Raw genomic sequence first — 22,049 nt, forward strand, 5'->3', positions numbered from 1 at the left:
ACACCTGAACTGCGTGGTGTCCCCCAGCACCCATAAGTACAACATGCAGTGCTGACGTGTCTGGGCCCTAGTGTATCAGTACATCCAGGGGGCCAGATCCTGCCCCTAACCCCATGCCCACTACTCAGTCCTGTGGGGCTCTGCCGTAAGGAAACCACAGCAGCAGCGGCAGCTCAGGGGAGAAGGTATCTGTCCCGTGCTGAGCTTCCAGCATGCAGAAGGGCTGACTCCGGCTCCTAGGCACTGCCTGTCACTGGTGTAAGTGTGGAGAGTCACTGGGCTGTTTTGTGGAGGCCGGTGAGGAGACTGCACCTCAAAGTACTAGGGGCAGGTGGAACCTCTCACTGGGAGGGGGCTTGTGAGGAGGCCTGGTTCTGGGGGAAGGGGAGCAGTGGTGAGGGCCAGGGACACAGGAGAAACAAGGAGCCTCACAAGGACATTTACCCTTTATTTTAAAATCATGATCCCTTGACTGGGAGTCACTGACTCACCTGACCAAAGGGGGCACTGCCCCAAGCAAGCAGCATGTTTCCTATACTAGGACTTCTGACCAAACCAGTAAGTCTCAGTCCAACCCCATCCTGGCTCAGGAGATCGCTCGTCATCTTTCCCCGACTCCCCACATGAAACAAGCTCTTCCCTGAGCGGAACCCAAGACCAGAGCCAGTGTCACCCTCTGGTGTCCTTGGTGCAGGCTACTGTGTCCCCTATAGCAGCTCCCAGCAGGAAGTGGGGGGCTGCACCCACCAGCCTGTTGGGGCCAGCGGAGATGGGGATTGCAGGAGTGCAGCCAGGAGATGCGCATCACTGGTCTCAGTCTCTCTGTGGAGAAATCACTGCTGCCCACGGGTCAGGAGTCGCTGAAACAAGGAGTCCTCCCTCTTGCTGAGGACAACAGGTGAATCCAGCTCTGCCACCTTCCCACCATGCATCACTAGCACACGGTCCGAGTCCAGGATGGTATTCAACCTGGTGAGAGCAAACATAGTAACATACACTGGGCTGGGGGGTGTGTCTTGGTCTGTGGAGGGGGAGACACACCAATACCACTCACCCATTCGTTAGCACAGAAGCCTAAGAACCTCCCATAGGCACCAATTTCTACAGAGCCCTTCACCACAGTGAGCACATGTATACAGGGATCACTCCTTCAGCGCTGAAATGCAGCCCTCTCTAGGGAGGAATCTGGGAGCTGTTTAACAGGAACACTACACAGCAACTTTCAGGACAGAGTGAGGACCAAGGAAGACAGTGTTTCTTGTAGGTGAGAGAAGGCGGGCTAGGAGTCAGAACATCTAGGTCCCTGGCCTGGATTTTCCATCACCTGGCTTTGAGAACTTTTTTGGGTGAGTCACGTCACTAGTCTGAGACTCAGTTTCCCTATCTGTAAAATGGAGGTAATGATACCCGTGTCTCCCAGGAGACTGGGAATCTGAATTCATTCCTGTCTAAAGCACAGAAAGGTGCAGGGGGAGGATGTAGTATTATTAATGGTATTATAATAAACTTCATGGGGCTGCGTGAAGTCACAGCACTGGAATTGGATCAGAACAGATATTAATGCCCCAACTCTTACAGAAAATATTGGTGGATCTTTACATGGGCCACAGGTGATCAGGATCTCAGTTTCACATCTCCCCCCCAAAGACAGCATCTTCAGCAGCCCTTGGTGCTGGGCTGGGGCATAAGTGTCAGTCCTGACTGGAAGTAAAGAGTGCCAACTACCGATTCACTCGCTGAAGGTATCCCATCCCAATAATGGTCCATCTAGCCCAAAATCCTGTCTTCCCATAGTGGCCAATGCCAGGGGCTTCAGAGAGAATGGCCAAAACAGGGCAATTATTAAGTGATCCATCCCCTGTCATCCAGTCAGAGGGATATCCAGAGCATGGGGACGCATCCCTGACCATCTTGGCTAATAGCCATTGATGGACCTGTCCTCCATGAACTTATCTAAATTCTCTTTTGAACCCAGTTATAATTTTGGCTTTCACAACATCCCCTGGCAACGGGTTCCACAGGTTGACTGTGTGTTCTGTTAAGAAGTATTTCCTTTTGTTTGTTTTGTTTGTTTTAAAGCTGCTGCCTATTAAGAACTAGGGGTCACCTAATGAAATTGTGTTATGTGAAGGAGTAAATAACACTTCCTTATTGACTTTCTCCACATCATTCCTGATTTTATGGACTTCTAGAATATCCCCCCTTAGCCGTCTCTTTCAAAGCTGAAAAATCCCAGTCTTTTTAATCTCTCCTCAGATGGATGCTGCTCAGTACCCTTAATTATTTCTGTTGCCCTTCTCAGTAACTTTTCCAATTCCAATACGTCTTTTTTGAGATAGGGCAACCAGAACTGTATGCAGTATTCAAGATCAAATTAATCTACAGATTGAGGTGGCCTGGCTGCAGGGTGCTCTTCCTACCTATCAGTTCCTTCTTTCCCTTGGATCTTTTTACCCTAGTGATAAAGACCCACATCAGGGGAGTTGGGGCATCTCTGGCCCAACTGGTCGCAGTGCAGTCTCTCATCATCTGGCTGTCCTGCAGTGCCCTCTACTGGGCAAAGCCAGCTCTGTTTCATGTTCAGCACCTTCTCTGCTCCTTGGGATGGCAGAGAGCTTTGAGTGCGATCGCCAGGCTCTCCGTTTTCTCAACACTTTTTTACCCTCTGAGGCTGCAATACTCCTGCTCCACTTGGCAGGAAACGCAGCGGCTCCCCAAGTCCCTGTCAGACAGCTTCCAGCAATATATAGAACATGCTGGGTTTCCACCTGGCACTTATCAAAGGGAATAGTTTGCTATTGCTCAGTTTCTGCCTGGAGAGTGGCAGTCAAGTGGACTAGGGCTCAGGGGCAGGGGCTGAAGGGGGATGTTAAATGCCTGCTTCAGTCCAGAGCAGCAAAAGGAAACAGACAAGTTCGCACTTGAAAATCTTGTCATACAGACTTTGTGGCTCAGCTCGCCTATGGGACTGAATATCAGGGTAGGAGCAGACACAATGCTGAGACTGTGTACCTGGCCAGTGGGTAATGCTAAGGCTCTAGGTGTGGCCAGTGGGGGGAAGGCTGGTGCTGTGGGAATGGTGAGTGGCTAACAGTGGGACTGTGCGTGCAGCCAGTGAGGGAAGGCTGGTGTTGTGGCGAGGAGAGTTTAAGAACAGAGTGTTGTCCCTTTCTTTCTCCATAAGACATTTAGGAGGCTCACGGGGTATGGCTACACTGCATCCGGCAGCCAGCCTCCAGCCCAAGTCCTGAGACTGGCCGTGCTAGCAGGGCTCGTGCCAGTGCTCTGAAAATAGCTGTGTAGGTGGTGCTTCAGTGTTACAGTTTGGGCTGGAGCTCAGCATCTCAAGCCCTCCTCCGCTGACTTTAGAACCTGAGCTCCAGACCAAGCTGCAACAAATCAGTGGACGAGGCTGGGAGGCTCCTTCCCCAGTGCAGGGGAAACATGCCCTTGGTGAGAGAGGAAGCCGGTTGTACCTGTGAGCAATCGTGAGCACAGTCTTGTCAGCAAAGCGCTGGCGGATGGTCTGCTGTAGCAGCTGATCTGTCTTCTGATCCACACTGGCTGTGGCCTCATCGATGCACAGCACCTGCCAGTGACACAGTGCCAGAGTAAAGAGTATCCCAACACCATGGGAGGAGGAGATCTCTGTTCCTGGCCCAGAGATACACATAAGAGGACAGCACAAATCCCAGCTCACTGCCCGGATCCCCAAACACATCAGACAGTCCATTCACGCACTAGGGCCTCTCTGTCCTGTTCTACTAGCCCCACAATCAGGAACAGGCACCCCCTCGCCAAAGAAGAAACTTCCCTACTTTGAGAAGGGAGAATCCAGTTGGAATTAGCAGGACTCACCTTGGCCTGGGTCAGGAGGGCTCTTGCCAGACACACAAGTTGCCTCTGTCCCACTGACAGACTCTTCCCTCTCTCCCCCAGCTCACAGTCCAGTCCACCTGCAGGGAGGCAAAGACAGCACTCATCCAGCAAGGCTTTGGTTAGAGCCCCTGCACTGCATGCCTGGGTCAGGAGCTTCCAGCTAGTACTCAAGACCTCATCTCTGCTCAGCCCCAGCCCAAGGCCTTGAGATTTTAGACTTGGACACAAGCAAGATTTGTGTGTGTATCCTCCGCTAGAATCACAGAGACTGGTGTGTGAGACTGGGAAGCCCCTATCCTCCTCCCCACACACTGGTTCCCACTGGGGCCTAGCCTCCCTTACTCAGATCCTGCCAGAGCCTTGCCTACCACCCCTACCAGATACCTCACCTGCTCCTGTCCTCCAACTGGATCTTACAGGATACTGCTTGGGCCTCACCTGCCACTGGGTGTCTGGATCCCACTGGGGTCTGACTTCCCCATACCAGATGTTGCTGCATCTACGCCCTGGACTACCACCTCCAACTCACTGGCTGTGCCCACTGCCAGAGCTTTCTCATCTCTTGCTGGCATTGGACTCACCCATCTGAGTAATCACCTCCTGTAGGTGGCACTGATCCAGCACCTGATACAGGTCAGCGTCTGTATGTTGCCCTTGGGGGTCCAAGTTCTCCCGGATTGTCCCACTGAACAGAAATGGGTCCTGGGGGATTATGGCCAGTTTGGATCTGTAGGGAGAGGAGAGATGAGGACTTAGCAGGTGGGAACAGCATAGCAGCAAAAGGCTTTTCCTCTGAGCCAGTGGTAACCAGGTTAGCCACGGCTCTGTTCTCCTCACACTCCCGGGCGGTTCTCAGCCGTGGCTGCTGTAAACAAGGCATATCTGACACACACAGGGGACCAGGCAGCACTCGTCTCGGCTTGGTAGCCTCAGCACACACAGCCAGGGCAGGGGAGCTCAGCAACATTTGAGCAAGTGCTAGGAAACTGCCACAAGCAGCCAAGAATGGCCAGATGGGACCTCCACTAACCAGCCCCCTCAGTATCACGCTGCTGGCAACCATTAGCCCCAGAATCCTGTCTCTGGTGGAAGGGCTCCTGGCTGGAACCTAAATGCTATTTGCTCCACCCTCTGCTCTGGCCACCCTACCTCAGACTCTCCAGGCCCACCGATCGGGTGTCGACATTGTCCAAGAGGATCCGTCCCCCCCTCAGCTCCAGCATGCGGAAGAGTGCCAAGAAAATGGTGGATTTGCCAGATCCAGTGCGCCCCACAATCCCCACTTTCTCTCCAGAGTAGATGGTGAAGGTCACCCCATCCAGAGCATTGGGCAGTCCTGGCCGATAAGCCAGAACCACCTGCTGGAACTCCACGTGGCCCTGGCTCGGCCAGTCAGGGGCAACCTCAAAGGAAGCAGAGGATGAGACAGAAGTGTGACCATGATCAACTACCAGCCCTCCCCACTTGTCACCTCTCCCTGGCCTCTCAGTTCCTGACCATCCCTGACACTAAGCTCCCTCTGCAACTCCCAATCACACACCAGCCCTGCTCCACCCACCCCCTTGCCAACCTTGCCCTGCCCCTCCTCCCACTGCACAAGACAACCCTGGGGGGTTGGGGGGATCGGCAGATGGTATTAGGAAAGGGCAACTGCACTGGGCAGTTCCTGTAGATCAGGTTGGCAGTCTTCAGTGCCTAGAAAAAATTAGATCGTTGTAATCTCATCTCCAGCCACTGGCACATCAGGGCTCTGGAGGACACCTGAGCAGATGGGAAGACACAGATCCATGAGATGGGATGCAGGCCAGACCAGAGAGCCGAGTGTGAGATCTTACCTGGATCAGCTGCTCCTGGGGCTCTATGGGGATGTCAGAAGTGTACTCCTCTGCCCGTTCCACACTCACCATCATGGTCTCTGTCTGCGTGAAGCTGGAGATGAGGGCTGACAGTAGGTTTGTGACAGACAGCGCATACGAGAGGGACAGGCCTACAAGACCTGAGGTGATAAGAGAGCACAGCCGGCATGTGAAGGACTGGATAAAGCTGGGGACGCAATTCCAGGATGGGCTGAGGGGGGACAAAGAAGAAACCAAAGCACCAGGGGAGGGATATAAGCTGGTGACCCAGCTCTGGGATGGGGAGATGGAGGGGAAGAAGCTGAGGATCTCCCTCATGGGCAGCTGGACAGAGGTGCAGCTCTGGGAAAAGGAACTGAAACCAAGTGCTTTGGGCTCTGTGTTGGATCCTGGCTAAGGACTGGCCAGCCATGTTGGAAGAATGACTGTGGCGAGAAAACGACGTTGTACAAGAGACTCTAGTTTGTTAAGTTTAGTATTAGAAGCTTATTTTTACTTCTGTTTGTTTGTTGCCATTTCTATCCCAATTCCTTCTACTTGTATCACTTAAATATCTATTCTTTGTTAATAAATGTAATCTTGTTCTGTTACACAATCATCTCAGGGCAGCCTTTCAAATTGACGAGTAAAATGCTAACAGGCTGGTGCTGTCTCTTTAAAAAAGCAGAGAACTCAGTCAAGTTTTGTGAGGGCAACAGGGAGAGGGACTGAACACTCAGGGAGACTCAGGACTGGAAAGGCTGTTGGTGTCACCCTGCAAGGAGTAGCCAGGCTGGTGGAAGCCAGGGTGAGGTTATTGTGCTGCAAGCAGGCTGCTGGTATCAGGGCTCTGAGCCGAAGCTGCACAGTGCAGAAGCACTCAGGGTTCCTGGGCAGGCGTGACACAACCTCTTACTGGTCTAGGTGAACCCCCGGAGTTTCACAGCACACCTGGATTTCCCAACTGCCTCTGGTGCTGGATGATGGCGATTCCTGCGATAGCTGTAACCACAGCAACGCCAATCATCTGCAGGCGGATGTCCAGCCACTGCATGGCAGTGTTACTGGCAAAGAGGCAGCGCTGGTTCTGCTCCAATCGCAGCTGATTCTCTGCCTCAAACCTGGGCCGGACACAATGCAGTGGTTAATATCGGGATCAGTACCAGAACCCACTGCCCCCCACTTGTCACCCCAGGCCAGCCCCTGGGCCAGAACCTCTAGATAACTCCCCTATCTTTTACAAGAGTGAAAGCCCCAGATTCTCCAGGTGCTGGCTCCTTCCCCATCCGAGAAGCAGCCCTCACCTGTCTGTGGCCCGGGTGGCTCGAATGGTGCTCAGCCCTGTCAGGGTCTCTGAGAAGTGGGTGTAGATGGGGGACAGGGTGAGGCTGTAGAGGCGCTTGAGCTCACGGGAGGTGCGTCGGTAATAGCGCTGGATGGAGAAGTAGAGGGCAGCCAGTGGCAGCAAGACCAGGCCGATCCAGGGCAGCCCATAGGTTATCATCACCATCATGCCCAGCAGCCCAAAGACATTGGCCAGGAAGATATTGAGGATGAAGGGCAGGCTGTCATCCACACAGTACAGGTCTGAAGAAAAGCGGTTCAGGATCCGGCCCGTCGGCGTAACGTCAAAGAAGGTCACCGTGGCCTGGCAACATGGGAACCAGAGTGGTAAGAACCACATTGGACTGGGGCAGGAACTAGCCTGGAAGGGGAGTGATGCCCTGGAGTTATAGCTTGGCTGTCAGGTGGTCCAGCAAGTAGCCACCATGCAGTGGTGCTCAGGAGAGAGGCAGGACTGGACATGGACAAGGAAGGAACTCCCGGCCTGCACCGGCCCAGCAGACCCAGACTCCACCCCTCTCCTCCTCAGTGTGGAGGTACCCTGCTGGAATGGGCATCCCCAATCCCCAGCAGCACCACACATCTCACAGAGCACAGCAGGCCACTGTCACAATAGGGTGGCTTCAAGGTTTGCCTTGCTGTAGAGAGTCGAGAGGCAGGCATAATGATTGCAACTGTGGGGTGGGCGATCCCCTCACCTCTCTGGCTGAGCAGGGTGGGGTCAGGGCAGCATTCCAATGAGCTGGTTTGTGACTGACTCTGTTCTCCCAGGCCCCCATTTCTCTCCCTGAACTGAGCCCCAGGGCCCTCACCGTACCCTGCCCTTATGACCGTTACCTTCATCACTCTCTGGAGCAGCCGGTTGTGAATGACGGTGGCGGCACGGATGGTGCCGTAGGCGAAGAGGAAGGCCCGCAGGATGGTGAAGATGGAGTTGGCCCCAGCAATGCTGCCATACACCATCAGGTAGAAGTTCACATCCAGTGTGCTATTGGGAAGGCTTGGGGCTATGCCCACCAGCTGGACGCGGGAGCTGGGAGAGGAAAAGAGACAGAATGTGCTTCAGCCACAGCACGCACTATGCCAAGGCTGACACCTAGAGCCCTATAGACAGCAAACAGGGGCCAGGGTGGCAGAGAAGCCAGGTGTCCTGCTTATTCCCAAGCTGGGCTACCAGCTTCTTCCTGCTGCTCACCAGCCATGGCAAGCTGGGGCAAATTGATCCCTACAATTGTAGTTGTAGGCTCTCTCCACCCTCAAGAGCCTTGTGCAGCCAGGGGGGCTCCCATCTGCCTCAGACGCGAGTCCGGCAGCACGTCTTCACTATCCCTTTGTGCTGGGCTGGCTTTCTCGTCCCTATCTAGCGCTCAGAGCCAGACTGGCTCTGTGCAATGGGGTGGCTAGCCTGCTTCAATTCACAGCAAGAGGCCTTTGAAAGAGGGGCACTAAGAAGCAACTTTGGAGACCATTGCTCCCCACACTGCTAGACTGCGCCAGCTCTTGAGCCAACCTATGTCCACTTACACGAGCCCTGCCAGGGAGAAGAGTAGCAGCTGTGGGGAAGGGAAAGAAGCTGACAGGGGCCTCATGGAGGTGTTCGCCTTCTGGGACAGACTGGAGATCCAGTGTGACAGCCACCAATCTGAGACATTCCTGGATGCTGCAGAGATGCACAAGGGTCAGTGCAGGGCATTCCTTCAGTCAACATGGGGGAGAAGAGCAGGAAGTGGAGCTGAACTGGGGTTACTCTGAGGAACTATTCTTACCATCTCACAACCCGGCCAATCTACACCCTGCTGTCAATACATTCTCCACTGCAGTTACTTGAGCAGTAGAGAGGACACCCAGCAGCCATGCAAGCCAGGTACAGCAGGCCCCTGAGGAGAAACAGTCTTCTATGGCGACACCACCTCACATCCCAGTGTCCCCCATGGTAGCAGGGGCACAAATTCGGACACAGTGTCCTGCCCTCACACTGGCTAAGGGCTCTGGACAAACCCTTCAACTTGATGGGCAGGCAAGTGTTGAAGGGGCCTCTGCTCTGCATCAGGCTGGAAGGCCAGGAGGAATAGGCCTTCCTCCTGCAGGGGGTATGAAGCAAGAGTAAACCCAGCCCGCCACCTCCATGGACTCCTCACATACCTGGGAAGCACTGCAAGGGACCAAGAATGGAGGATGGCCCAAAGAGAGAGTGGAGCGAGCTGCTGCCTTACCTTGCATCAGGAGCAGGGAGAAGAGGATGGACAGTGCTAGGCAGCTGCCTACTGCCAGCCAATATGCCCTATACACCTGAAAGGCCACTGCCCCCTCTTTCTTTTCTTCCTCCCGCTGGAGGAGGCAGTTGGCTTGGTCTAGTTCCTCTGCCTCTATCTCCATGTCCTCCTCCTGACCTTGCTCAACAGGAACTGAGGGGAAAAGGCACAGGTCAATGTAGGACCAATAGGACCAGCTCCTCACTGGAAACAGGGAAGGGCTATAGCAAAGGGAAGGCTTCTCCATACTCCTAGGAGGCTTTCTAAGGTTTCCCTCTCCCTTCCCTTTGCAACAGAGTTCATGCCAGCTGCACCCTATACTATAAGCATCTAGCAGGAAATCCTGCAGCAGGTGGGAGTGCAGATCAGCACACTGCTTCTTGGCCAGTATCCAATGGCCCGTGTACCCCAAGCATAGAAAATAGCCCTGGCCACTTGTGCCAGGTGTGGGAATGGGGGTTCTTTTCCAAGGCCTACAGCCATTCATTTAATTACCCCCATTTCAGCACATAACTGCAGATGTGATTACTGCTAAGGAGCCAGGAGGACTCAGAAAAACCTATGTATTCAGACCTTTTCCACATATATTATATACTTTATTTCTGCCACGAAAGGGAGGCAAGGCCTAGTCAGAAGATTGAGCATAGGCTGAGAACCATGAGTCTAATAATCCCAACTCACTCTGTGATGTTGGGCAAGTCATTTCCTCTGTCTCCCTCAGTTTCCCTTGGCTGCTTTCCCTCTCCAGCCTGCCCCACTAGTGTAGTTGTCCTGAACTCTTGCTTGGAGATCAGATAGTGTGAGTAGGGAGTTCCACATGGGTGTTTATCCTGAGCCACGTTGACCCCACTCACCCTCACCAATGCCCCTGAAAATGCCATATACTGACCTTTATTCTTCCTCCTTTTATTCTCCTCATTGACTTTGGGGGTGGCTTCCACCAGTGGCAGGATTTCAGACGGGGTCCCTAGAAAGAGAGTGAGTGTGAGTGCTTCAGACACTGCAGAAATCCTAAGGAGTGTATGCCAGCTGTGGGAGTTCAGCTAGCTATCTGGTACAAGACGGCCCAATATAGTTCTAGCTCTGCCCTTCTATTCCTCCATTCAGCACCCGCAACCCTACAACCATTGCTCCACAGCTGCCTGTCCCAGCATTCTGTCTGACCCCAGGCCTCTCTCTTTGGAGCCTGTCTGCTTTAGCCATACTCCTGACATTCACCATGTCCCAGTTTTCCCAGCTTATCCAGTGTTCCTCTTCCCCTGGGCCACCACTAATTTACCCCAGCCTCTTTGCAGCTGTCTGCTTTGATCCTCTATGGCCATCATCCATCTGAACTCACAGCCCATCAGTCTGTCCGGGATAGAGTCCTTAGCTCCCTGGTACAGACTGAAACAAAAGCAGCCGTGCCACTGTACCTGTCTTGACTATTCTTCCATTGTCCATCAGCAGCAAGGTGTCAGCCTTCTCTAAGAACTCAGTCCTGTGTGTGCAAAGGATCCTGGTCTTGTGTTTGAGAACTCCCAGAATGCATTTCTGCATAAGGTGATTGGCTACATCAGCATCAACAGCTGCCAGTGGATCATCAAGAATATAAATCTCCTTCTCCTGAGGAAGAAAAGACAGCGATACAACTCCTAGATCCTTCAGTTCCAGCTTTCCCCAGCAGGTGATGCTGTAAAGAATAGTGCAGTGCGTTGGCTTGGGACAGATCTCAGCTCCTTCATCCCCAGCGTGCACCAACAGGAGGAGCTGTAGGATGTGCAGCAGGAGCTCTGGCTGTTGGGAGCTTCCTACTTCTCTAATCCAGTCTTGGCTTTTGGACAATGCACATTCTGCAACTGGGCTGCTGTATGATCACTCTCCTATTTACCTGGTAAACAGCTCTAGCAAGAGCGATTCGAGCCTTCTGTCCCCCACTGAGGGTCACTCCGTTCTCACCCACCTCTGTCTGGTCACCTGAGGGCAAGGTCTAGAAGTGAAACACATAAGTTACTCCATTGAAAAAGTTGCTTCACAGAGGCAGCCTGATCTAGGGGATGCAGAACCAGGACTCCTGAGTTCTATTCCTGGCTCTGACACCAACTCACTATGAGTCTTTGAACCAGACCACAAGTGGCCAGATTTTCAGAGACTATGAGCACCAAGAACTCCCACTAACGTTAAAGGGAGCTGCCAGCATTCAGTATCTTGGAAAAATCAGAGCAAAAGCAACCTTGTGTTTCTGCTTCCCTGTCTCTCCAATGGAAGAACAATCCTTCCCTCCCAGGTACAGTAGAAGAGTTTATTAGCTGATGTGTCTAATGTGCTTCCTGGATGGGATATGGGGTATTACCGATTGGAAAAGGGTTAGGGTTTGAATCAACCTAGATAAGCAATTCTTTCCTTCCAGGTCTCTTTAGGGCTGAAGCATGGAGCATTATCAGGCATGCTGAGAGTTTTGTTGCTGCCTCCTCTCCCAAAAGGAGCCTGCTCTGCAGTTCGCTGGGGCATCTGGGGCTGCTGCCTTGATACTACCAGCCAGTGCTTAATTTGTAACAAAAGAGGTGCTGAGGCTCAAGCAATTTTTTTCCTTTCATAACCAATGCGGCAAGCCCAGAGGTGTTGGGGCTATGAACTGCCAAGCCTAGAGGTGCCAGGGCTCAGCCCTGGCACAAATTAAGCACTGCTACCAGCAGTCCCACACAGAGGATACAAATTCAAGCCTCTTCTCATCCTGCATGGCCCCACCAGATCCTGGGGAAGGGCTCTCTACTCCAACAAAGCATTGGCTTTTGATAGTTTCCCTATAGCCAGAACCTGACTGCTTACTAATGGGAGTAGACAGGCAGCATCAAACAACCTCTCCCTTCCTGGGGATTCAGAGCTTTTCTGCTCCTCAGGACACGTCTTACAGGAAAGAGTTCAAAATGTTGCCAGGCCAACCTCACACATGAGCCTCAGAGCAAGGGAAGGGAAGTGATTATCATGGACCACTAATGAAAATGAACAGCCAGGCTACATGAGACACATGGCACATATGGCTTAGAAAGAATGTAGAGGCTGGGGAAATGGGCTCTGTGCCCTAATGATGCAGTTAAGTTTCAGGCTGAGATTCAGGGCAGAGCCCACAGGGAAGCTGGTGGGATGGTCTGATCACAGGGCACTCACACTCAGATCGTCGGAAAGCGCACAGGCCTCAAGCACCTCCTGGTAGAGCCTGGCATCAAAGTCCCTCCCAAAGAGGATGTTCTCACGGACGCTGGTAAACTGGATCCAGGGCTCCTGGGTTGCCAGGCCGAATCCTTGCTCCAGATCCCAGACATACACCTGCCCGCCAAGTCTGCATATACCCCACAGCCAGGTAGGGTACATAGGTAGCAAAGGAAAGGAGAAGAAATAACATGGGGAGTGTGTGCCTGGCAAATGGGTCTAGCCCATGGAAAATCCCTTGTAACAGAGGTTCTGGGAGGTGGGAGAGACAATGGGAGGGCGGTGTCTTTTAGCTATTTACCTGTTGAGTTCTCCAGTGATTGCTGCAAGCAGAGAGCTCTTCCCACAGCCAACCTTCCCAACAACCCCCACCAGCGCCCCCTGCAGAGGGAGAGAAGCAGCAACAGATTTATTGCACTAATGACACTTTGCCCTTCTGGTGATGGCTCCCTTTTCCATATTCCCTGCACCCCCACTCACCTTTGCCACTGCCAGCTCCTGAATGAATATCTGCAGAGTCCCTCTGGACAGATGTTGCCTGGTACTGTCCAATGACCAGGAGAAGGAGGAGCGATGCATTTCCAGTGCAGAGGATGGGTCTGTGGGGCCATCTGGCAAAAGACATGCAGCACAACCACTACATTAACCCTCAATGGTCAGAAAGTACAGCAAAGAGAAAGACACTGGGCTGGGCTCAGCCCCTCCTACAGTATGTTTCCTGGGGAAGGCAGCTCAGACAATCTCAGATGCTGGAGGCACCATCAGCTCCACCCCCAAACAGAGTAGACAAGGAAAAGACACAGATCTGACACACTCCACTCGGCCATTAAAGGCCACTGTGTGACACCCAAAAGCCTACAGCACCCATTCCTGCTTGTGTCCCATCTTTTCTCTCCATACCAGTGGTGTAGTAAGCATCTAGGTCCTGGTCAGAGAGCTCAAGGAAACGTTGGATGCGGTCCAGGGACACTTTGGCTTCCAAGATTCCATTCAACACCCAAGGGAAGTTATTGAGGGGGAGAATCAGCATCCCAACAAGTGCCAAGGCTGTAAATACCTATGCCAGAGAGGGAGACAATAAAGAATTGGGGGACAGTGACCCTTTGGCACCTCTCCCCCCGACATACAGAAGAATTTCCCAGATTACAGACCATCATGGGGAGGGGAAAGATGGCATCGACAGATGCCCTTGAAGCTTTGGGAAGGTCATGACCCACAGAAGGGTACAGAGCTCTATTCCCAGGGTGGCTACACCTGCACTCAGCATGATGGGCTGAGCTCTGTCCCCAGGGGAGATCCAAGAAGAATGCAACCCGATGGGGGAGAGATGCCCCACTGTCACTCGCTTAGGATGGTTCTGAAAACTCCCCTCCCACCTCACTACATCAGTCTGAGCAGAGCAATGGGGTTGCGCGGGTCTCCTGTCATTCACCTTGGTGGCAGTGAGCTGGTGCCCCAGCAGGACATAGGTGATAAAGATGACAATGGAGACAACTACTGGCAGTGCTGCCCACAGGTACACACACATGGCATCCAGATACTTGATGGTTCGCAGCCTCTGAAGCTCCCTGGCTCGGCAGGCGTTTATCCGGGCACTGAAGTGCCGCTCCCAGGTGTAGAATTTGATCACTCGCATGCCACACAGGAACTCCGTCATTAGCTGTGGACAGAGAGGCAAATAGAACAGTCCTAGATCAGTCTCTTCTGCCTTCCAAAGCCATGTCACACCAGACACTAGCCAGACAGATCTGACTGAGAGGGGACAAGATCCGACCTTCGTTCCTACTAAGTGTCATGATGGAGAAACAAGGCACCAGGACTAGGACATGTCTACATGTGCCAGTGGCAGGACTCAGGAGCTCTGACCACTCTTCCCTGATGCTGCCCCCTCCTATTTGAGCTCTGTGGCGTTCAGTAAAAAACTAAATACTTAAGTATTTAATGTCTGAGTGAAACAACTGGCTCTTCAGAGAAGATTCATCCAGCAGAACAGTCCTGACTCACCTGGAGAAGACCCAACATGTGTCCTAGGGGAAATATATAATTAGATGTAACTTCCTTCAGGAACAAATTGCAAAAGCTCCTATAGTGTGCATGGGAGTGAGACTTATGTTTCTATGCTTCCAAAATACAGATGGAGAATGGGCCAAAGAATTGGAGGGGCTAGAGAGAACTCTCTCACCACTGCAGATGCTAAATTAAAACATTAGCATATAATCCTACCACACTGGAGCCCAGGACACTTGGATAGTAAACCTGAGTCGGTGCTGGAGATGCTCACATGGCAGAAGCGAGAAAGTGAATGACACTGATCCTGAGGGTGCTAAAGCAAAGAGGCACAAAACCACCACACAAAGATGGAAGCATGCATTTTGAACAAGCAGCAGGCATGGGTCCCAGGATTAAAAGGCATCAGTGGGAAGATGTGATGGGAGTGTCTCAAGGGAATGGATCATGGGTTTCACAGCAACTCCTACTCACAGGACATGGATCTATGGGAGAGAATGGACATGCCAGGGAGGCCATGGAACAGAATATTACAGAACAATTTCCCTCTAGATGGAATCACAATACCATTGCTTTGCCCTGAGCCCCTCAGGTATCTCATCTTTCTGCACTCCCACTGGGGTTTTCCTGGTCCCAGCTCACTAACTAAGTGGGATCCACAATATGCAGCCAAAGTTCTAAGAAAGATCAGGAAGAAAATGCAGCAACGAACCCAAAGTCTGCCTCACCTTAACTCGTGTGTCTTTGTGCTTCAGCATCTCCTTGTTGTTTTCCATGATACGGTTTGCTATGACCTTGTTGACAGGCACAAGCAGCAGGGCCAGGGCCAGGCCTCCCAGGAAGGCCACTCCCACCTGCTGGTAGAGGAGGTAAAGGGTGATGGCAAACTGGAAAGGGAGGCTCCACACCTCATGGAAGCTGACACAGAAGTTGACCAGCCGATCGGTGTCTGTGCTCATGAAATTGACAATCTCGCCGATGGTGAAGCGAGCCAGACTGCTGCCGCTAACCCGCAAGGCCTTGCGATAGATGGCAGAGATGACTGCCGCGCGCACCGTAAGCATCACCTTGTTCACCTCATAGCTGAACTGGTTCCGCAAGAGAGCACCCAGGAAGGAGCCAGCAAAGAGACCAAGGGCATACAGCACCCCATGGCTCAGGGGCTCTTGGTTCGACTCCATGAAGCTAACCAGCAGGTTCAGAAGCAGGGGACCTGAGAAGCCCAACAGGCTGCCAGACAGTTTGAGGAGGCCTAGGGAGTAGTAGCGGAGCCCAAAAGCTGCATGCAGCACTGAGAGGAGTTGCACACCCTTCTGGGTGTCATAGGGGCTCCTTGAAGAGGGGGAGGCCTCTCCACTCTCATCACCTTCTGTGACAATTGGGTGAGTGGAAGACACTGTATCTTCCTCCTCTTGGCTGAGAGCTGCCTTTTCCTGCCAGCAGGAGTAGAAATGGTCACGGACCCTGGCAACCTGGAGCCGTCGAGGTAGCAGATAGACATCCTGTGGCCGATTCAGCATCCACTGGTAACCACGCTTCATAAGAGGGTTCATCCAAGCATAAGAGAAGCACGAGAGCCAGCTTTCACCATCCTCTGCCACTCCCTGCCAGTGAGGTGCTGGGATCCCTGATTCTGTGATGAGAGGTTTACGCTGCCAGGAGTCATTAATGGAGCAAAAATCTTGCCTGCTGGCAACAGGAGTGATATACCCAATCACATAAATAAGTAGAGAAACCAGCTGCAGGCAGAGGAAGGAGAGTCTGCAGATGTGAGCAGCATGGAGGTGGGGCCAGGCCAATCCATTCTGGCAGTACCACACCAGTGTGATGATAAGGGCAGGGACAGGAAGGAGGACTAGGAACACCATGGCTGCAGGGCCACGGGAGGAGCCGTACGTGGACCTGTAAAGCATGAGGAGTGCCAGGCTATGAGTGAGCCATGCCAGCATGGCAATGCCATTTGCCAGCACTTCCAGGTACAGGGTGCCCAACTCCTGCTGAAAGATAGCTGCTGCAATGTCAAGGATGGGGAGGCCCGTGAGTATGAAGGAGGCAACAATTCTGCATTTCCAACCAGGTCTGTGGGGATGCCCTGGGACATGAGATCTAGTGGAGAGAAAGGTGGAGAAAGCTTCATAGTGGAGCCAGCTATCATTCCATCACCTGTGATTCACTCCTCCTCTCCTCCCTCTTCTCTTCCCACCATTACCCATTCACCCCTTGTTCTCACCCATACACCTGATGACAGGCTCTGTATCCCATTCAGGGCTTTTTAGGATGATAGGAATTGCCACATTAGATCAGATCATGTGTTGATATAGTCTGGTATCTTGTCTCTGACAGTGACCAGTAGCACATATCTCAGAGAAAGGTGCAAGAAACCCCACAGTGGACAACTATGGGATAACGTTCCCATGAGGAAGTTTCTTCCTAATTTGTGGTACTTGGTGGTTGAATTAGGTTCTGAATCATGAGGGCTCATATCCCTGCTAAAAATATATTTGTATCCTCTCTAATATAACTCTGGATGTTCACAATCTTCATATAAATGTCTGATTCTTTTTTGACTCCTGCTAAACTTTTGACCTCAATGATGTCTTTTGGCAAAAAGTTCCATTGGCTAATTAACCACTGCATAACAATTTCCTTATCAATAATATATTTGCGGCCTTTCAATTTCACTGAACGTTCTTTTGTTTGTGAATAATGAAAAAGAGTAAATAGGAGAACCTAATGCAATTTCTCTACACCATTTATTACTTTGTATATTCTCTCAATGTCTCCTCATCTTTATATCCTCTCCAACCTAAATAATTCAAATCTTTTCAATCTCTCATCATACAGATTTTTTTCAGGCCTCTAATTATTCTTATCACCAGTCTCTGAATTCCTTCTATTTCTACTAAATCTTTTTTGAGATGTAGCGACACCAGCTATATACAGTATTTCCAGGCCTCACTGATTATTGTAATGGCATTATAATATTTTTCTCTACCCCATCCTTTATACAGATCAATGTGTTTGTTTAACTACCTGTCACTGCAAATTGAACAGATATTTTCACTGAGCTGTCCACAGTGATGACCAGGTCTTTCTATTGAGAGGTTACAGTTAATTTAGAACCCAGGAATGTGTAGGACTTTTCTTTAAAAAAAAAAAATACAATCTAAGGGGCTGGACGGAGTGAGAAACTGAGTTAATGTATGTCCTTGGCTAAGAAATGATTCAGGGGAGACGTGATAACCATCTACAGTTATGAAAGGAGGATGAGGAATTGTATAGGTTGGTACCTAAAGTATAACTAAGAAGAAGGGGAAAAGAAGTACAACTGGCTTAGCTATGGGGTGTAATGTAACAAACATAAACCCGGGATAAAAAAAAACTGTATCTAAAGGGAATATGTCAGCTGACAATCAGGAAATATTAGAGACAATGAGGCTTGGGAATCATCTCCTCAAGGAAAATGGTGGAGTCTCCACTGGTTGGAATATCTGAAACTGAGCCAGACAAAATCCTGGGGAATAAACTGTAGGGCTGGATTCTAACTCTGGCCCTGGGGGAGGGCTAGGGACAGCCTAGACAGGACCTAACAGTGCTTTGTACTCTGCGTATGCTCCAACACTCCTCCCAAAAGTGAGTCAACTCAAGACTGTGAATATTTTTTGCAGGCAGTTGCCACATGGCACAGAGAGAAATGATTTCCACTGTTCAAGAGCTTTTCCCCACATTCTTCACTACAATGAAGAGACAGATGGCTGCTGTACCTTGGAGTTCCGAGGTAGCAGGCGCTCACTAATGCCAGGATCATGTGAGGGAAAACATTCAAAATCAGCTGATTAAAGCAGTGACCAACACTACCATGGACCCACACAGGGAGTGGGTCTTCTGGGCTGGTACCACACAGATTGGCCAGGATCTCTTCCATCCTCTCTTAGGAGCCAAGTGCAACAGCCAAGAGTTCCTAGGAAAGAGAATGAGTTAGACACACAAATAAATCAAACACAGCCCCAGCCACAAAAAAGCTTAAGATAGGAAAGGAGGATTCCTCCTTTATTAATAATAAATTCCTTGCCATGCTGCAGGTCCCTTGTTATAAGGATCTCAAAGAATTGTGCACACATTTATTACATCTCACAGCCTTCCTTTTATCCCCATGAAGTAAGTAAGCCACACACAGGATTCACTTCAATCATGACCAGAGCTGGATGAAATTTTTCATCTGAAACTTTTTTTTACTGAAAATTGTAGATTCAGGTTGACTGATACATTTAATGAATTTGTGTCAAAAAAGCCACATTTTTGGTCAAAATTCCCCTGCCACCTATATCCTCAAAAGATCAAAACATTCTGTTTTGACATTTTTAAAATGAAACATTTTGATGTTTCAATTCAAAACAATTTTTTGTTTCTAAATTCACTTCAGTGTAAAAAAAAAAAACTAAAGTTTGAAAACAACTTTTTGTTTGATCCAAAATGACATTTTTTCCAAGTCTGTGATAAAAAGAAAATCTAATTTTTGGGTGGTTTTTTTGAGTCAACCCACAACAACTCTCCCTCCCTCTCCCGATTTTTTGGAATGGCCAGTAAACAAAAATGTGTTATTTGTATAACTCTGTCAATGACCGTTTTGTGGCTATCTCCGGGGTGGAAAACAGCAGCTCTTTAACAGTGCATAGCAATATTATGCACATTATGTCCAATTGAAACTGCCGGGGGAATTTAAAGATTAAAAAAGATTGAACTTGTACCCATTTTTTTTTTTTTGCCTCTTGATATAATCAGGGGCCTGGAGAGGTTTGCTTTTGTTTTACATAAGCAATTTAGGTCCTGTTCATCATGATACAATTGGAGAACTAGTGAAACATGACAACATGACATTACAAGAGTTAAGAGAGTGTAAACTGCAGTAATTGAGTGGGGAAGGGCATTTTAGTCACTGTTTTAAACACTGAGTTTTTATTTGGTTTCATTAGCACCTATTTAACATCAATGACTAATTAAAATTTTGTAGAAAGATGTCTTTATTAAAGACTCAACATTTCTCCCCTTTCAGACTTTGAGCCCACCCCAGAAAACCAGGGAAAAGTAGACATAATGTGCTAATGTGCCATAGGGTATGTCTATACTACAAGCGCTGCAGCAGTGTAAACACTAAATAAAAATGGAAGAGGGTTTTCCTTCACTGTAGTAAATCTATCTCCTCGAGAAACAATAGCTAGGTCAACATAAGATTTCTGCCAGCAACCCAGTGGTGTGTACACCAGAACTTAGGCTGGCTTAACTAAATCTCTTGAGGGTGTGAATTTTTCACACCCCACGAGGTACATAAAACAGCCATATTGGGTCAGACCACTGGTCCATCTAGCCTGACATCCTGTCTTCCAACAGTCGCTAGGGCCAGATGCTTCAGAGAGAATGAACAGAACAGGACAATTATTGAGTGATCCATCTTCCGTCATCCAGTCTCAGCTTCTGGCAGGCAGAGGTTTAGGGAAAACTAGAGCATGAGATTCCATACCTGACCATCGGCTAATGGTCACTCATGGACCAATCCATAAATCTAAAGCTTTTTAAAATCCAGTTATGCTTTTGGCCTTCACAACATCCCGTGGCAATGTATTCCATAGGCTACGTTGTTTGAATAGGTACTTCCTTGTGTTTGTTTTAAACCTGCTATCTGTTCATTTCGTTGGGTGACCCCTGCTTCTTGTGGTATGCGATGGAGTAAATAACACTTCCTTATTCACTTTCTCCACACCATTCAGGATTTTATAAACCTTTATCATATCCCCCTTAGTAATTGAACAGTCCCAATCTTTTAATCTCTTCTCCCATGGAAGTTATTCCATAACCCTAATAATTTTTGTTGCCCCTTTCTGTACTTAGATGTAGCTAGGTCAATCTAAGTTTTACATGTAGACCAGGCCTTCCAATTTCTGAGGTAAAAAAATAAGCAAAGCCTTCCCTTACCACACTCCATAACTTTATTTTAAAAAAGGTTAAACCTCCTTTCAGGCCTCTTTCTCCATCATAAAGCAGCACAGAAAGAGAGAGGGGGGAAAGACACAAAACCCACATTTTACAAAAATCCTCTGCAGGTCTCACAAATGTGTTTCCTTTCCTGACAAGATCCCAGGATGGATGGGCAACAGAAGGGGGGAGAGGGGGAACAAAGTGATTTTCCAAATCTGGATTAAGAGGAGCATTTGGTCCCATCAAATCTATGTCCCATCTCTTGGGGTACAACCCTGTGACAGGGCCTGAAAGGAGAGGAAATGCAATTTACTAGGGTGGGGGAGGGAAATTGTTTTCCCATCCTGCAAGTTTTGAGGCTCCAAAAAACCGGTCCCGATCCTGCCAGACAGGCGAAAGCTCCAACACTGGCATGGACAGAGAGAGCATCCAAGACCTAAATCCCAGGGAGGGAGGGGGAAGCGTCCCTTCGATGCAGACCCCTCTGTTTTAATGAGCTGCCCGTTAATTTGGAAGCCAAACGTCCCTTTGATCCAAACCCCGGCCCCGCTCCTGCCCACGCGCCTTCCACCCGGCCGGGCCCCGCCTTTTCCGTCCCACAATCCGTTGGGGGCGGAGATCCACGCGGGGGGAGGGGCAAAGGCAGCGGGCGGCCCCCGGGCCTCGGCCCGCCCCCCACCCCGGGCGGCTCCGCGAGCAGCTGGTCTCCAGGCGAGGAGGAGGAGGAGGAGGAGCCCAGCGCCCTGCGGGTCTCGCGCTGGCAGGGGAGGCCCCGGCTGAGCCTCACCCTCACGCAGCCAATCACCCGGCCGGACCGCAGCGCCCTAGGAGCCAGCTCCCCCCGCCCCCGTCACTGTAGTCCATGCCCGGGCCGGGGGGGAGGGGGCCCCCTGCCCGCTCGCTAGGGGCGGGCCCTGAGCCACTGAGAACAGGGCCGGGGACGCCCAGCCCACCCCACCCCACCCGCCGGGGAGGGGGGCTCGGGTGACGTCATTAGTTGGCTGCCGCCGCGGGCGGGCGGCCTTTGACCCCCTGCCCCCGCGGTAGGGTACCTGGGCGCGTCCCCGTCTCTGCTCCTCTCGGCCGGGCTCGCGGGAACGCGGCCGGACTCCTGGCCTCCCGGCTGCGCCCCCTACTGCTCGGAGGCCTCCCTGCCGCCGCCAGCCCCAGGCCGGCCTGGCGACGGCGAGCCAAGAAGGACAAAAGTCGTGCCCCAAGCAAGTGGGTCCCGCCTCCTGGTCAGGGGCGGGGCCAACCTGTCCTGGCTCAGCGACTGCCGGCGTCTTGCCCTGCCTCCCGGGGCGGGCAGGTGCCCTCCGTCACGGACCGTGCTGCGGGGCTAGTCTCCGCTGGGCGCTGGGGGTGACCTCGTCAAACCCTGGGTTTAAGTAAATGCTAGAGGAGAAAAGGGCCAAACACGTCTGGGCAGGAGAGGAGAGAGTTAATGGGCATTTTAGAAAGGTTCCTCTGAGACCGGACAAACCCCTCCGCTGGGCCCTGCAGTGAGATGGGTGCAAGCGGACCCCTGTGCTGCAGGGCCCCTTGAGTTCAGCTGGGCTCTGTGCCAGGG

At 51.2% G+C, this 22,049-nt stretch overlaps 1 protein-coding gene across 7 annotated transcripts; it reads right to left on the reverse strand.

Moving 5' to 3' along the window:
- Positions 1–57: 57 nt before the first annotated feature.
- Positions 58–21,594, reverse strand: ABCC10 (ATP binding cassette subfamily C member 10). 7 transcript variants are annotated; one of them, XM_067543114.1, is made up of 22 exons: positions 21,532–21,594; positions 18,271–18,467; positions 15,235–16,612; positions 13,932–14,159; positions 13,400–13,556; positions 12,980–13,110; positions 12,801–12,880; positions 12,458–12,629; positions 11,181–11,279; positions 10,726–10,915; positions 10,200–10,277; positions 9,272–9,463; positions 8,583–8,718; positions 7,896–8,091; positions 7,019–7,362; positions 6,666–6,835; positions 5,715–5,875; positions 5,029–5,282; positions 4,461–4,606; positions 3,859–3,956; positions 3,477–3,589; positions 58–969 (listed from the first exon to the last, which is right to left on the reverse strand). In XM_067543114.1, exons 2-22 carry the CDS (start codon positions 18,429–18,431, stop codon positions 834–836), a joined length of 4,620 nt encoding a protein of 1,539 aa, XP_067399215.1. In that variant the 5' UTR covers positions 18,432–18,467; positions 21,532–21,594; the 3' UTR covers positions 58–833. The 7 variants fall into 7 exon arrangements, 3 of the variants coding, with proteins under 3 accessions (XP_067399215.1, XP_067399217.1, XP_067399218.1); XR_010918809.1 differs by having other exon boundaries at positions 945–969; positions 4,477–4,606; XM_067543116.1 differs by lacking the exon at positions 9,272–9,463.
- Between the last annotated feature and the right edge of the window lie 455 nt (positions 21,595–22,049).

The sequence above is a fragment of the Emydura macquarii genome, unplaced genomic scaffold (genome assembly GCF_026122565.2).
Source record: "Emydura macquarii macquarii isolate MOO-44397 ecotype Brisbane River unplaced genomic scaffold, CSIRO-AGI_Emac_v2 contig_781, whole genome shotgun sequence".
In the NCBI taxonomy this organism is placed as follows: domain Eukaryota; kingdom Metazoa; phylum Chordata; order Testudines; family Chelidae; genus Emydura; species Emydura macquarii.

Excerpts from the sequence above, each read along its gene's own strand:
- ABCC10 (XM_067543114.1), bottom strand. The coding sequence starts at position 18,431 with ATGGAAGAGATCCTGGCCAATCTGTGTGGTACCAGCCCAGAAGACCCA. Across the intron at positions 8,092-8,582 it reads TTCTCCCTGGCAGGGCTCGT|CTCCCGCGTCCAGCTGGTGG; the intron begins GTAAGTGGACAT and ends TTCCTCTCCCAG. Across the intron at positions 4,607-5,028 it reads GTGGGCCTGGAGAGTCTGAG|ATCCAAACTGGCCATAATCC; the intron begins GTAGGGTGGCCA and ends CTCTCCCTACAG.